This window comes from Haemorhous mexicanus, chromosome 7 (genome assembly GCF_027477595.1).
Source record: "Haemorhous mexicanus isolate bHaeMex1 chromosome 7, bHaeMex1.pri, whole genome shotgun sequence".
Classification (NCBI taxonomy): Eukaryota; Metazoa; Chordata; class Aves; order Passeriformes; family Fringillidae; genus Haemorhous; species Haemorhous mexicanus.
The window spans coordinates 23,200,811-23,215,957 of NC_082347.1; the positions used below are offsets into that span (position 1 = coordinate 23,200,811).

At 48.2% G+C, this 15,147-nt stretch overlaps 1 protein-coding gene across 1 annotated transcript; it reads left to right on the forward strand.

Moving 5' to 3' along the window:
* The first annotated feature begins 1,117 nt into the window (after positions 1-1,117).
* Positions 1,118-12,671, forward strand: LOC132329867 (2-hydroxyacylsphingosine 1-beta-galactosyltransferase-like). The gene is made up of 6 exons (XM_059851444.1): positions 1,118-1,270; positions 6,210-7,051; positions 9,815-9,954; positions 10,120-10,196; positions 10,587-10,806; positions 11,728-12,671. Exons 2-6 carry the CDS (start codon positions 6,212-6,214, stop codon positions 12,041-12,043), a joined length of 1,593 nt encoding a protein of 530 aa, XP_059707427.1. The 5' UTR covers positions 1,118-1,270; positions 6,210-6,211; the 3' UTR covers positions 12,044-12,671.
* The last annotated feature ends 2,476 nt before the right edge of the window (positions 12,672-15,147 follow it).

Here is a 15,147-nt window from a genome sequence, read left to right on the forward strand (position 1 = left end):
GGCCTGTGCAGCTGGCTCGTGAGTGACTGAGAAATTTGGGTAAGATGCTAGAGGCTTATATCAGAAACTCAGGCTGCACAAGTCCCTTCCCATCAGAACATCTCATCAGGTCTTCTCAAATCTTCTCAAATATTGCTGCCAAATCAGCTGTATGGTAGTTGGCCATATAAGCACCAGCATACAGGAAAAAGAACTGGCATAACTGAAAAACCCTGTATAAATCTAGTTAACTATTTTGTGTCCCCTTAGATTTCTTTCTCTGTGTGTGCCAGGAAAAGAAACTTGCTGATAGGTATGGCCTTGTGGAGATCTTGAATGCTGTAGTGCTCAATTTTACCCCTTGCACTGTAGTTCTCTGGAAAGGGTGGGATGATGCACCACATGCATCGGGCTCTGTGTTGCTCTGTAACCAACACTCTTTGCCACAGCCCTCCACCTTGAATGTGATGCTGTAGGAGAAGATGTAATGCTGTCTGAAGTTCCAGCACAGGATGCAAAGAATGTCATTAGCCTTGCTGGAGATCAGCACCTGACTGAGCAAGCGCAACAAGCATTGGGGTGGGAAATGCTTTGTGAGACTCTCAAAGTGACATGCTTGACACTCCTGGGAAAAACTGGTCATTTCACAAGATTTTGCAGCTGCTAGACATACCTAGCCTACATCTCTGCTCTACTGCCGTCCTGGTGTAGAGGCCTGGTTTCCCTGTGCAACAGTGGTGCAGTTACAGCTGTTATTAGTGCTGGAACTGGACCAACAGGACATCCCCGTCTGGTGTGTGCTGGAGCAGTGTCCCTCACATCCCGATTCCCTTGTGCACCGCCCTTTCCCTTTTGCTGTCCTGACTATTGTGTTCCGATTGCCCTCCTCTCAAGGGGGTTCTGGCCCAGGGGGTGCCCGAGCAGCGGTCGGAGAGATGCTCTGAGAGCGATCAGACGCACTGGCCGGTCCGGAGGCACAAACTGCAGCGCTGTCCCGCTGCAGCGCTGTCGAGCTGCCGGGGCAGCGGGTGCGGCTCTCTGTGGCGTCCCCTCTCGCCCCGCCTTCGTGCCACAGCCCCGGGCTCGGCTCGGCTCGGCTCGGCCCGGGGTGCGGCCCGTGGGCCGGGGCTGCGCCGCCCGGCCCCACCTGCGCCCGTCGGCTTGAAAGGGGAAGGCGGGCGGGTGGCGGCTGCATCCCTCCCTTCCTCCCTCTCTTCCCTCCCACTTCCCTCCCACTTCCCTCACCGCCGCGCCTCTCACTCGGGCCGCGCTCCGCCGGGACTCGCTGCAGGTGGGTGCCGGCACCGCGGCGAAAGGGCGGGGGCGGGCGGTCCGCAAGGAGCTGCGGCCGGCGCTTCTCGGCGCGTCCCCCCGCGGGGCTGCTCGGCTCCGCAGCGGCGGCGCTGCCCCGCTGCCGGCTGCCGTGTCCTGCCCCGCTGCCGTGCAAGGAGGGTCCTTCCGCCCTGCGGCGTGCCGGGGTCGGTGGGATGCGCGGGCGGGGGCTGCCAGCTGCGCTCCGGGAGAGCGCTGTAGGGCTGGGCTGGGCTGATGGCATCTGAGCTCTGCCCGGACGGGGATGGGGACTCGGTCTGAATTCTCGGCTGTCAGCCTGGTCCCGGCTCTGTCCGGACGCGTGTGTGCAGCCCTTGCTCCAGCGAGGCTGCTGACGGGCGCGAGTTCGGCATCTGCTTCAACGCGCTGGACTAGAGCCTTGGCACACGGACACACGTTCAGAGCACTTTTGTGTAACTTGCTACGTCTTCCTTTAGAAGATTACATCTCAGGACTATCTTCCATCTCCTGTTCTGCCTCCTCTTCCTATGCAACCCTCTTCAACCTCTGTTTACGGCAGCTCAGCCAGATCTCATTCCTCTGGCGTGCTGAGAGCCAAGAAGCTCTTTGGCTTGGTTGTGGGTTTCTTTTACGTGAGGGCGTCAATTGTTTCATTGAAGATAAGACTCATCCTTAGCTTCTCTACTCTTGTAACTCTGTCAAATGTGATCAGACTTGTCTGTCAAGACTTTATCAGTCCCCATAGCTTTCTACACAAGATTTCACAACCTTCTGGAGCGTTTAATAACTCTTCTTTAAATGTGGTGCTTCTCTGCAGAAAGAAGCTGAAATGACAAGGCAGTAAATGGGAAGATTCTTTTTCTCCCCATTCCTCTTGGCTGCTTCTCTCAGGTTTGGTGCACCTGTATCTTCCCAGTTTTCTCTGAAGTCTGAAGAACTTATTTAACTTGAGTGTCATACAAATATAACTTCTTAAGTCCAAATAATGCTCTGCCCTGTCATGTGCTCTCACTTTGAGGTCTATGGCTCACATGACTATTTGGAAATGGCCCCAAGCTGTCCTTTCTTTTTCATCCAGGGATTACAAATAATGTTCTGACTTGCTTCCACACGGCAGACCTCAGACCACTCACAGGGGGCACAGTCTCACATCAGCTGCTCTGTCTTCCAACCGTGTTGTAAGTGAGATAAAAAGGCTGTCCAGAAGAACTTGTTATTGCAGAGCTTCCAGGTCTTGGGCAGGAACTAGGTAATATAAAAAAGTGAGGGAAAGATATAAATGGCAGTCCTTGCATTTGAGCCTGTTCACAGCCCCTTCTTTGTGGGGTTCTTTGCCTAGACTGCTTGCTGTGAGAGGTTTTAGTACTTCAGCCTAATAAAAGGCATCTGAATTAAATTGGAGCTGTAGCTGTTCAGTTATTTCACTTAAGCTGATTGGTGTAATTTTCTATCAATACCAAAGCCATACCCTGTCAAACATGTTAAACAGGGCAAAATCATGGGACAAATTTCAGCCCAGTAAGAGATTTCTCAGGGGCATTTCAGAGGACTGTGCCCTCTCTACTCTCTTTCTGCTGCCTCACTTTTCAGCACCAATGCATTGCTGTGGCTTTGAAAGCAATCTCCCAGCAGCTGCAGGTGGACAGTTGTGCAGGGTAGGGGGGATGATGCTGCTTGCTGTGACAGTCTCACTTTCCCAGGTCCTGCTCCCACTTAGGTGCCTGCTCTGCCCTTAATGCTGCAGTGGTGAAACTTAAAACATTTGTGGTGTGGGCTTTTCCAACGGCTCCCTTGAGCCCTTACTCTGGCTGCCAGTGTTAACGGTGATGTTAGGTCCATTGCTCTGTGTAGATCAGCCAGCTGGCATGGCTCTGACAAGCACTTGTCATGAAAACAGGGAAGGGTCTATTATCTCTTTATAAGCCTTCCCCTTGCAGTGGCAGGGTTATTTTTGCAGTATTTATGTGATGTAGCCACTAGGACTTCCAGACCACAAACAAGAGGATGGTTCTGTCTACTCTGCTCTCAGGCCTAGTGTAGGATCTGTCATTTACTTTTTGTCATTTACTGGATTTTGCACCTCTGACAAGGCACAAGCCATGCACCTACCCAGAGAATCACATTCCCATGCCCAGGTGTTTGAAGATTTCTGTAGATCTGTCTGCAGTAGCTGAGCTTCCATAGCCTGATAACTGGGCTGAGCCTGTGCTGCATTGGCCACAGCAGCTGCCCAGGCTGTAGGATCCTGCTGCAGAGCTCATGGAGCAGCTTTTTTGTTCAGTGTTAGTAAGAGGTAATCCAGCGAGGTGAGCAGGTGGATTTTGAGCCTTCCCTAAATGGGGCCACTTAGCCCTTGTCTAGGTCTGGGACTTCCTTCCCCTTTGCCATCAACCTGAGACTTCAACAGTGACTAGCTGCTGAACAAGCCCTTGTGCCCGTTTTGCTGGTAGTTCACCTTTTTTTTAGCCCAATAGCACTAAAAATCCAGCACAGCTCTAGGGCTGAAGCTATGACCAGGATACCTTTCTGGGCATGGACAGAGCAGAGATTATCTCTGGTGGTATTAAGCTGAATTAAGAAAAAAGGTCTCTTCCTGCAGCCTGGCATCTTCTCACCTCTTAGCAAGATTTACAGCCTCCTTTATTGCTTGGGCAGGGAGAAGAGGTTCCTGAGCCAGCACCTTTAGGGATTGCTCCTGATTTTGGAAGAGATGAAACCACCAAGAGCAGTTTGGAAGTCTCACTGAGTCAGCATCTGCCCCTGACCTGAGGGCTGAGATTGACACCTTACTTGTCATTTGGATTTTGTTAGTCCCCAGAGAGTCTTGGCTTGAGGGTCTCAGCAATGTCTGGCATGTAGATCCATGGCAGAACACAGTCCTTGCTGAAGATAGGTGACAATTTTTTTCTTTAAATAACTATAACTTTTACCTGGACTATTTCTTCATCTTTTTCCTTGTTGCCCACTGAGTAAACACCCTACCCCACATATAAAACCTCTTCTACTCTTCTTGGCATACTTATGTGCATGTATGACCCACTAGGTGCCCCAGGACAAGCTTGTGTCTGCTTCTGTCCTTAACTCCCTGCCGTCCCATTGGAGATCAAGAGTACATGGCTGGCATCCTTCCCCTGCTTCTTGGAAGCAGCATGTGCTCCTGGATCAGCTGTGAATGTCACAGCCAAATGCTTTACCTTCTCTGGTGCTGGGCAGGATAAATTCCCTTTGGGCTTTTCAAGTAATCTTGAGTACCAGACCAGCTTTGTGGGCTGTAGCTCTGTTGTGACCAGCACTTTTTCACAGGCCAGCCTGTTTCTGCTGTTAGGGAGGCAGGATGCTGGGCAGATCCTTACTTTCCTTGCAGAGCTTATGCTTTCTTATTTCCAGCCCATCACCTTTGTCTACATTCTCCTGGAGCTCTTGTTCTGTGGGTCCAACTACCCTCTTGGTATCTGTTAGCTTTTCTCATGTTTCTTATCACTTGTGCAGGCACAGCCACACAGTTGACCCTGGGTGGGAAGGATGGGAGTCCAAGCAGGAATTGCCTTTGAAACGGGAGGATCCCAACCAGCAGCTGCTCTGTTTCTTTCCCATGTCCTGTCCCCACATGGGACAAGAAAGCACTGGAGGAAGAATAGGGCAGTTTTATTCTCCCATGTCTTCACCCTCCTGTGCTTAGTTTAGATAGAGAGAGGCCTGCTGAGGGCAGTCTGAACACTGTATTTAGCAGAATACTGTCCTTTACTTTCTTTCCCACCTCTTAATTGTTCAAGCATATCAGAGGGGCTGTCAGAAAATCTTGTACCAAATTCCACTCTATCACATCCCTGCAGGCCCACTGGGCCTTAGTGTGTGGGGGCCATCCATAATCCACTTCTAGTTCCCATTGTAACTTCTTCTTCTTCCCACTGCTGCTTCCTAGCGTGTCTGAACTGGGTTCTCAGAAAACTACTCTGCTTCTGACTATTCCCAAATAATTATCACATAGTTCTTGTCCCAAAATAATGCTAGGTGTGGGTGAGGCGCGTTCGCTTCCAGTGATGTAGCAACATCCCTTACACAACAGAAATCTTGGGTGTTTCACCAAACTGAAGAGGGGATGACGGCTTTAGGAGTGTGACTAAGGGGCATCAGTGTGCCACAGGTGTTGCATGTCATCTCTGGGATTGCTTTCTGGGTTTGCCTTCTTCTAGTGGATGAGTATTCTGGCACCCACTTTCCTTTCCCAGCCCTTTCCCTAGAGCCTCCCATGACTGATCCTTACTGGAGCAGCTCTCCATCCAGACAGTTGCTGTGCTCTCTGGGATTGTGGCTCTTCTCAGTGGGTCCTGCTGTGACCTGGACTTGCTCCTGTCTTGTTTGTGCTGAGCAAGGCACCTTGCCAGCCATGTGAGGGCCAAAGCCAGAGCACACCTCTTGGCATTTTCACCAAGCTCTGCAGGCCTCCCTGTGAGCTTGCACAGACATCAAGGCCTCAGAGAGAACCAGCTGTTCTGGCTGGACAGAAATAAAAATAAAATCCAGCTGAGCTGGTTCTATAGCGGTAAACAGGGACTGAGCAGCAAGTGTCCCTGCTGGTGCTGTGACCCAGCTTAGCTCCTCCAGCCACTCACCCTCAGTAACTCTCTGCCAGTCAGTCTGCTAGTTTTTGAGCCTTAGGAGCACAGAGAAGAGATTTTCTGGAAAACTCCAGAAAATCTGGAGAAAGTCAGATATCTGACTTTGGTTGTTGGGATATTTTTGTGGGTTTTCTTCTGGTTTGGTTTTTTTCTTTAGGGCAAGGCAGAGTGGAATGGGGATGGATGTTCCCCAGTGAAGGACCCCAGACTGCTCTCCTTTCCCAGCTCACGATTCCTGGCTTGCAGCTACAATCCCAACTGTTATTGCTGAGTGCATGACAGAGATACTGCATTAATGGCGTGTTTGTCTCCTTGCAGTGATGAAGATGATGAAGGTGCTACCTGCTGCTCTTCTTTTCCTAGTGACTGCATTCACAGTGGAGCCATCCCACTGTGCCAAGGTGCTGATCATGCCCACCATAGTCTTTGACAGCCACCTGCGAGTCTTCATGCGGGTGGCAGGGGCACTGACTGACCGGGGCCATGACCCTGTGCTGCTACTGCATGAAGGTCGGGATGTGGAAACCTCCCTGCCCGGCTTCCGCCTGCAGAGGTACTGGGGTACCTTCAGCACAGAGAGCGCAGATGCCTGGGTGCAAGAGAAGATAAAACGTGTCTTTCAAGGGAAGATGACCTCCCTGGAGGTGTTTTCATTTTTGGAGAAGTACCTGGAAAACTGTGACCTAGTATTGGGAAATTCTACCCTTCTGCAGAAACTCCAGCGGGAGCACTTTGACCTGCTTTTGGTGGACCCCAATGAGATGTGTGGATTTATCCTGGCCCACATCCTGCACATCAAATATGCTGTGATTTCCACTGGTTTCTGGTTCCCAGCAGAGATTGGTGCCACCTCCCCCATTGCCTATGTCCCTGAATTCAACTCCCTGATGACAGACAGGATGGGCTTTTTTGGCAGGACTTGGAATCTCCTAGTCTACATAATCACTCGTGTGGCTACAAAACTGGTCATCCTGCCCAAGTTTGAACGTCTCATGGAGAAGCACAGTGTGGAGCCCAAGACATCCATGTTGGACCTTGTTCATGGAACCAGTCTTTTCTTCCTCTGTAATGATGTGGTGTTGGACTTTCCCCGTCCAACGCTCCCCCATGTTGTTTTCACAGGGGGAATCCTTGCTGAGCCTGCAAAGCCCCTTCCAGTGGTAAGTGCAAAAAAGCTTTGATCTATGATTGCACATCAACTGGGGAAGCTACTTAATACAGATCTTCTCTGGAAGAACCTTGTAAAAGTTCTGAAGCCCCAAGTGTCTTGAAAGCTGCTGTGTTTTGGTGCTTGTGGGTGCATCGGCAAGGCAGGGAACACTGAAGGTTGTCAGGCTGCAGGAAGGATGTAGAATTAAGTGGGCCCCTCTGAAGCGGGATTTGGCCTCACTGTCCATGTAAAATGGTGTGTGGAGTTTCTAAGATGGAGGTGCTGCCCCTGGGATTTGAGAATGAATAGTTTGTTTGCTCCTGTGTTAAAGTGGGAATGGGAGGAACAATTAATCTTCCTTGTTTCATCACTGATGTGTTAATCCAGAATTTCCTCCTTCACCCTATTTCTAACAGAGCATTTCTGCCCTTGAGCTTGTAGTCTTAAGAAACCACAGGGGAGAGCTATTCTTGTTCCTTCATTAATTTCAGTGCAGAATCCCAAGCATATAAACCCCTTTTTCCCAGGGTTCAGTCCTGAAACTCCTCTCAAGGCTTTCTCCAGCCTATGCCTCACTAATCCCAAGAATAAATTCAGAGGAACAAGCTCCTAAAGCCTCTGGCTGAAGACAGTATTGGAACAGAGTAGGACTTGTCTTACCACTTTTACAAGCATTGAGGGGAAATAAACCTGGATAATAAAACTTGGGCAGTCAAGATGTCCTGGTGTCCTGACTAAGGGTCTGAAATGGAGATAAGATTTCAACTTTCAAATTATTAGAGGCCTGTCAAGATCTCTGATGGCAACTTCATTGATGCTGTGGATACCAATATTTTTCAGTTAAAAAAGAAGTGAGATCAGGTGCCTTAAAAAGAAGCTCTCCAGATGTGTCTGACTGCACAAGAGCCTTGCCCATGTGGCACGGCCTGCAGGTAATGAAACGCACATAGGGTGCTCCGAAAGCTGTGTCAGAGGGTGGCTACCTCACAGCTCTTGCAAAACTCTGGCTTGGTCCAACCTGGCCATGTACACACCTGCCTTATAAAGAAGGGAGTTGTTTGCTAGGGCATTACTCATGTTCTTCACAACTTCCAGAACAAATCCCAGGGCACCTAAGGAAAGAATGATGGAGATAAGTCTGGAGCCCTGAAGTAGGTGGTGGCTGTCATGCTAGCAGGTAGGCATGTCTGTGTCCACATCATGGGATGCCAGCAGACGAGAAAGCCTCTGTAGGTCTAGGTGTGCCTTAATGTCACATTCAAATATCCCATTTGAAATGTGATTAAATGCTTATTCCCTCCTATTTGAAACACTATGATTTTGACTGTTTCTATTTAGGAATTAGTTAAATATAGATAATGTATTTGAGAGAAAGTGAGAACATTTGGTGGTCAACCATGCTTCCCTAGCAACTTCAGTGCTGTTTCTGAAAGATCAATGTTATGGCCCAAATATAATGGATAACATAGTCATCTGGTTTAGGAGTCATTATACTTTTATTTAGAAAAGGAAAACCAGCACTTTCTCTTCTGTAGCAGTTTTAGTGGTTGTACTGCTCAAAGGATGTGAAACTCAAAAGAATGGAGAAGCTAAAATATCTCTGTTGTAAACTTCTTGATTCTTGGATTGTTTTAGTGCACTCTAAGCATTTCTGAAAAGATAGGCTTGAGTCTCTGAAGCATACAACAAAAGAGAAGTATCCCCAGAGAGTAACACTAAGATGTGCTTTGTAACTCTTTTGTACTCTGATCCCCTAACTTTTAGACTACAATTAATATTCTGAATTAATCACTTTAGTTTTCTCTTCTAATAACAGATTTTTTTAAAATTCATATTCTCCTACATATTTATTTTAGGAGGTATATCTATTCAAAAATAGATTTTTATTAAACTTCCCTAAAATGCTGCTGACTGGGATACATGGGAAACTTGAAGCAGGACATAATGAGAAATAGACTCAGCCCAGCTTGGCATAAGAGGGAGTAGTCCATGTTTGCTTCACAGTAGGTATGGTTGCTGATTTCTTCTCTATACCACCTTCTGGCTTTGGTTAAAAAAAGTACAGACTCTGTTCTAGATACAGACCTGTTTATGTAGCATTACAGGTAGCCTCTAAATGAAGGACGAATTACTGTGGGTTTTACTGGATCTGTAGCTACCTTTCTGTCCAGTGATCAAAAACTAAATCTGCTGTCTGCAAGTAGCTGTCAAGGATGGGTAGAAGTCTCCTGTCAAGATGGCAAGACTTTCTACCACGTCCAGAAGCCTTTGACATTGGAGAGTTTGTAGGAACTTTCCAGGAAGAAGGTGGTCCTGACTGTGTGATGTTTTGTCTCTTATATCAGCTTACATATCGAGACCCTGACAGGCCTCCTGTCTTAGTGGTAATGGGAAAATAGCCTCCCTTTTTTTCCTCCAATTTCCCTCTCTGCCCTAGCTATTCCTATGTGATGCCTCTGTTTCCAGAAACTTTCTTGTCAAAGACTAATTGTGTTACCTCCAGTGGAGATAATGCTATGAAATGCAGGTTTTGGTCACCTCCCTGCAAACTCCCAAGACCAGGAGGTGCTCAAGTAATTTCTGCCTGGCTGGGTGAAAAATCACAGTGGTTTTAGAGTTCATTGCTTGGTGAAAACCGTGTAGCTTTGTGCTCTGGGTGGATTTGGCTTCATCTTCTCTGTGGACAGCTTTCTACTGCCTCTGTTAGAGGCAGGAGTGGGAAGGGCCTTTCTGCAAGAATACTTCAAGGCAGCTGTGTGTGTTTTGCCCACAGGGTCTGCGTCTCTGGGTGGAAGCAGCAGAGGCGGGTGTCGTTGTTGTCTCCTTTGGCATCGGGATCCGAGCTCTTCCAAGTGATTTGGTGGAGAAGATGGCTGGTGCATTTGCTCGCCTCCCGCAAAGGGTGGTGTGGAGGTGAAGAGGGAATGGGATTCATTTTCACTTGAGTTGGATGAAAACCAATGTTGAGGGGGGATTCATTTCAAATTACAGAATCTGCTTTCTGTTTCTTGATCTGATTGAATTTACTCTTGTTCTCTGTTTATCTTCTTTTTTCCCTTCCTCTGTCTCCTCCCACAGATATTTTGGTCAGAAGCCAAGAAACCTGGGTGAGAATACGCTGATGATGGGGTGGCTGCCCCAGAATGACCTGCTAGGTAAGGCTGGGTTCTGTGTATGTGTGTGCCACTAGCAACACCCCTGGAGTTTAGCCCAAACCACAGCAAAAGCACATAAGGATAGCAGCACCTGTGTGGATCCAAGTCTGTTGCTTCTTGTGTGTCTGATCTGTGCAAAACATGATCCTCACCCAACACCTGCTTGAAGCTGCTTGGCTCCTGTCTCCCTTCTCCTCCAGGCTCTACTCAGCAATTCTGGGCTGCAAAAAGCCAGATGTATTCCCAAAGGAATCCTCTCTGCTTAGCATCCTCTCTGCTTAGCATGCCTGTTTTTCCCTAAACATACATCAACATTGTGGGTTAAGGGACCCCTGGTAGCCCTGTTGCAACATGGAAGACATTGACTTGCTACTCTTTCTTTACCTGCAGGCCATCCCAATGTGAAAGCTTTTGTCAGCCACTGTGGAATGAATGGTGTATTTGAGGCAATTTATCATGGTGTACCAGTGGTGGGGTTTCCTTTCTATGGGGACCAGTTTGACATCATGACCAGAGTGCAGGCAAAGGGTATGGGTATCCTCATGGACTGGAGCAGAGTAAAAGAAGAGGAGCTTTACCAGGCTGTCATCACCGTCATCTCTGACCCCAGGTGAGGCATCTGGAAGCATCAAGCTCTTCCTTGGTGCAGACAGTGTGTAGGGACCAGTGTATCTTTGTGTTGACCCCTACACCGCCTGTGGTGGCTTCTGTACCAAGCACAGTTGCAAGCATTGCTCAGCTGACCAGATGTATCAGTGCCTCAAAATCCTTAGATGCAGCACAGGAGGAGATACTCCAGCACTTGCGTGATCTAGTCCTGTCTGATTGACTGTAATGTTCTTAGAAAGTTTTCTGAGCTACTGAGGAACAGATCTCTTCTCTTAATGCCAGTCTGTCATCAGGGAGAGTGAGATCACAGCTTCCCATCAAGGCCTTTGTGAACTTGTCCAAAAAACTTTCTGTAGAAACAGAAAGGGAGCTGCAGGTAGTGCTCCATCTGCTCCTTCTGTCAGTCATATACTCTGGTTTTTCCTAGAACTGAAGCAGGAACAGAAAAGTGACACAGGGTTTCTGTTTTCAAATGGGACATGTGCAACTGCTGATTTTTGAAATGCTCTCTGAGAGCTTGATTTTGAAAATATTTTGTATTTCTTACCTATTAAGAGGTGTTACAATTTGGTACCCAGAGGGGTTTGGCCACTCATCAAGTATATAACTTTTGCTTGATGCTGGGTGAGGTCTTAGGGTGCAAACTCCCCTCAGAAAGTACCATACACACGAGCTCATTGAACAGGTACTTGCAAGCCAAACTGTCAGTGTTATTAACAAAACACAAAGAAAAATACACTCTGGCTTGTGCCTTCATAGCTGGCGAGTGCCATCAGAATGGCTTTCAGAAGAAGAATGGAAGAAATTTGCCCCTCTCCCAAGGTATTATTTGGGACTTGAAAGCATCAATGGATGTCTCAGGCCACTTCTCAGGTATGAAGTTACTGTTGAAAGGTAAATGTCTTGTCATCTTCCCTTGCAGCTACAGAAAAGCAGCCCAGCACATCTCAGCTCTGCACCTGGACAGACCAATGCACGCTCTCAACAGGACAGTGTATTGGCTGGAGTACATCCTTCGGCACGATGGGGCACCCTACCTTCGCCCGGCTGTCTACGACCTTTCCTTGTATGAGTACTTCTGCCTGGACATATTGGCTCTTCTCTTGCTGTGTCTGGCTGGTATTGGATTTGTTCTGTACAAAACTGTGCTGTGGTGCAGAAGGAAAGGGGCCAACCCTGTGTATCAGAATGGCAATTGCATGAAAGGCCACTTCACAGATGAGAAAAAACTGCAGTAGTGGCCGGTGTGTTCTAGGGCATATCCCATCACTGTGAAATGAACTGCTGCTGTGCCAAGAAATGCATGGCATGCAGGCACGGAGAGAGGTGAAAGATCCACAGGTCTGGATGAGAAGAGAGTGGGGAGGGAGGAGTATTGCAAAGGCCTGTGTCTACACCTTTGTGTACAGCACCTGTGGGCGGGGGGGTGAATTCAGGCGTGGGTGGGAGCACTTGGCCAGGATGCTGGGAATGGGGTATGGGTAGATAGACTTCCAGGGAGGAGTGCAAGTTGTTCCCTTTGTATTGCACATTGGTTTAGATGCTGGTGTTGCTCTTCTGGCTTTTTGGATCATGGAGGCTCTGGAGGTAGGAATAGCATTTCATATGCAGCAGACACCATTTCTCCTCTGCCTTGTTACTAAGAGCCCCAGTAGTCAGGATACCTTTATGTGCAGATGAGAACTGAAGCAGAGCTGTGGACAAGGAAGGGCACTGAAAGTATCATCTACAAGAGAGAAAAATTGGTCTGTTTTAAGTTCTGTGGCTAAATATTGTTCTTCCTACTTCAGTCAACACTCTGCAATCCCGTTTATGTTTGAGCTAAATTATTATTTTTTAAAATAAACTTATATTCTTTCTCCTGTGTGGCAGTTCTCTGGTCTTGATTTAATGTGAACCTGTGATGGGCCCGCTGCCAGTGCCCCGCTCTGAGGATCAAGGGCTCTGCTCCATGCTCCTGCTGGGGCCACTGCAGCGCTCCCAGGAGTTGGAGAGTAACTTCACTGCCACAGCTGCTCTCACTGGTGCTTCTAGGCTCTGCTCTTGCTTGCTGTTCCATGTGGGGTTCCCAGACAGGAGATTTGTTTCACAGGTTGCAGTAAAAACACTAGTTTGGCTGGGCTCCTGGGCTGCTCCAGGTAGGAATAGTGCCTGGATCTGACTTGGGAGGTCTTCTGAGGCCAGGCAGTGCTGTCTTCCCTCCCCAACCCTCAGCTTGCAGAGGGGCTATGGTTAAGGTGACTTTGGATGACCTATCAACCTTGCTCTGTAGCAGCCCTTTGTGGCATCAGTTCCTCTGAGCTGAGGATGTGGAGCCTAATAGTCCCTAATGGCAGGAAGAGGGAGGTCAGAGCAAGGTGCTGACAGAGATTAGGGGGAAAGTGGGCATTGTAGATAAGTAATGGGAGCACTGTCTGCCTGGCATCTTTCTGTCTGCAAGTTGAAATTAGGAGGTTGATGAGAATTGGAGTGTATTTTTAGACAAAAAAACAGATATTGCCACAAATTTTCAGCATTCCTGCCTGTTTCCAGTTGCACTATGGTGACCTTATTGTCATCTCCTAGCAGATGAGTTTGTACAAGGGGGTGGAGGTGGGGCATTTTTTCATCTCTGAGGTGGAAGAAGGAGGTCATTACTGCTGCCTACGTGAGAGTTTGGGTGTTTAGATCAGGCTGAACACAGCAAGAGAGTTGGCAAGCTTGCAGCTTGGTGACAATGTTGGATTGTTTTGAACTTGAAGAAAAAAGAGGGAAAGACAAACATACCGTGTTTGCAAACTGGAGGCACCATGGCCTGATGAGGACAGAGACCTGCCCATTGCTTTGTTTGCAAGCAGAAGAGCAGACAGAAGTATTTGAGACCCAAGAGCCTTGTGTGGACTTACAAAAATGTGAATCTATTTTCCCTATGCGTCCTCCTTGCTATTCACAATTTCAGAAAGAAGCTCAAGCAAACATCACATGAAGGATTAGTGTGTTGTCTCCTAGCAGATATGCTCTTAACTTCTTGAACATATGGCTGCTTTCATTCCCAAAGATATTGCAGAGTTAGGAGGCATGTCTGTCCAGGGAGTCAATGTTTATATAGTCTATTTAAGAATTATTCCACAATTTGGTGTCCACTATTTCTAATGGAGTAAAGCATTAACCTGCCCAAGGACCTTGCGAGTAAGAAGTGGACATTCAAAAAGCATCCCTGAAGTAAAGAGTCTTCCCTAGGAAAAGCTGTGTACTGGCTTAGAAACTGTCAGGAGCCTTTCTGTAAGTTATAAGGTAATTTTATAGAAGTATTTAAATAGACTCATTAAAAATGAAGACTACTGTAGCTTTTACAGCTTTATTTTTGTCCTCTGTAAATCTTTTCCTAATGAACACATAGCTTTCTCTCTTTACTTTTCTCCTTGTTATTCTTTCAGTATTGAATACAGAAGAAAAGTATAAGGGCTTAAGCTAGTTATTAAGTTAAATTAGGAATAATGAGTAGCCTGTCACACAAATTAAAAGCCATGGTGGGGGAAGGGATGTTGGTGAGCTTTATCCTTCATGCAGCTCTGCCTTCAGCTTGGTGCCTGATCTCTGGGCACGGTGCCTGCAGTTACTACATGCCCTCCCCATCATAGGTACTGAGACAGGCACACAGGGCTGTGGTGTAACTTGGGAAATTAAAAAATTGAAACTGTGATTTATGAGGCAGCAAGCAGGGAGCAAGCTCTTTTTTTTGCCCTTTTTTTTTTTTTTTCTCTTTCCCCTTGAGGAAAAGTAGGACATGAGTCAATACTTTCCAGAAGACTGAAGAAGCCTCACCCAAGAGCTGCAGCCCCAGCTGAGCTGTGCACAGGGCAAAGCTGCCTCCTGCCCATCTGTCTTGCTGTCGGCAGGGCAGGGGCATCATGAGCAGGATCCTGCAGCAGCCGCAGGTGCAGCAACACCCACAGTCTCGCTGCTGAGTGCGGATCTCCCTGCAAGGGCCCCGAGTGCTGCGGGAGGTGTTCGGGGCACGCTTGAGCCAGCTTTTCAGGTTCACCCGGCCCCACAGCTCCTCACCAAACTTCTCTGCATGAGGTCCTGTGATTGGGAGCCGTCCTGGCTTGGAAACACTCTGGGTTTGCAAAGGAATGCTTGTTCCAGGCGATGGCTGTGCAGCTCTGCCCAAACCCTGGGCTGGGGGCAGCTCCCCTGCTGGGAGCAGCTCCTCGTGGGGAATAGGGAGGGGGTGAAGCCACTCGCTGGCATGGCTCCTGTTATGACCCCTCTCCTCAGCCCAGTGCCAGCAGCTGCAGCACTGCTGGAGCACACAGCGGGGCCTGGCACTGCCTCGGGGGCTGCTCCCCTGAAGGACTTT

Bases quoted from the DNA above. Each gene is read 5' to 3' on its own strand.
- LOC132329867 (XM_059851444.1), top strand. From the start codon at position 6,212: ATGAAGATGATGAAGGTGCTACCTGCTGCTCTTCTTTTCCTAGTGACT. The intron at 7,052-9,814 runs GTAAGTGCAAAA...TTTTGCCCACAG, and splicing joins CTGCAAAGCCCCTTCCAGTG to GGTCTGCGTCTCTGGGTGGA. The intron at 10,197-10,586 runs GTAAGGCTGGGT...CTTTACCTGCAG, and splicing joins GCCCCAGAATGACCTGCTAG to GCCATCCCAATGTGAAAGCT.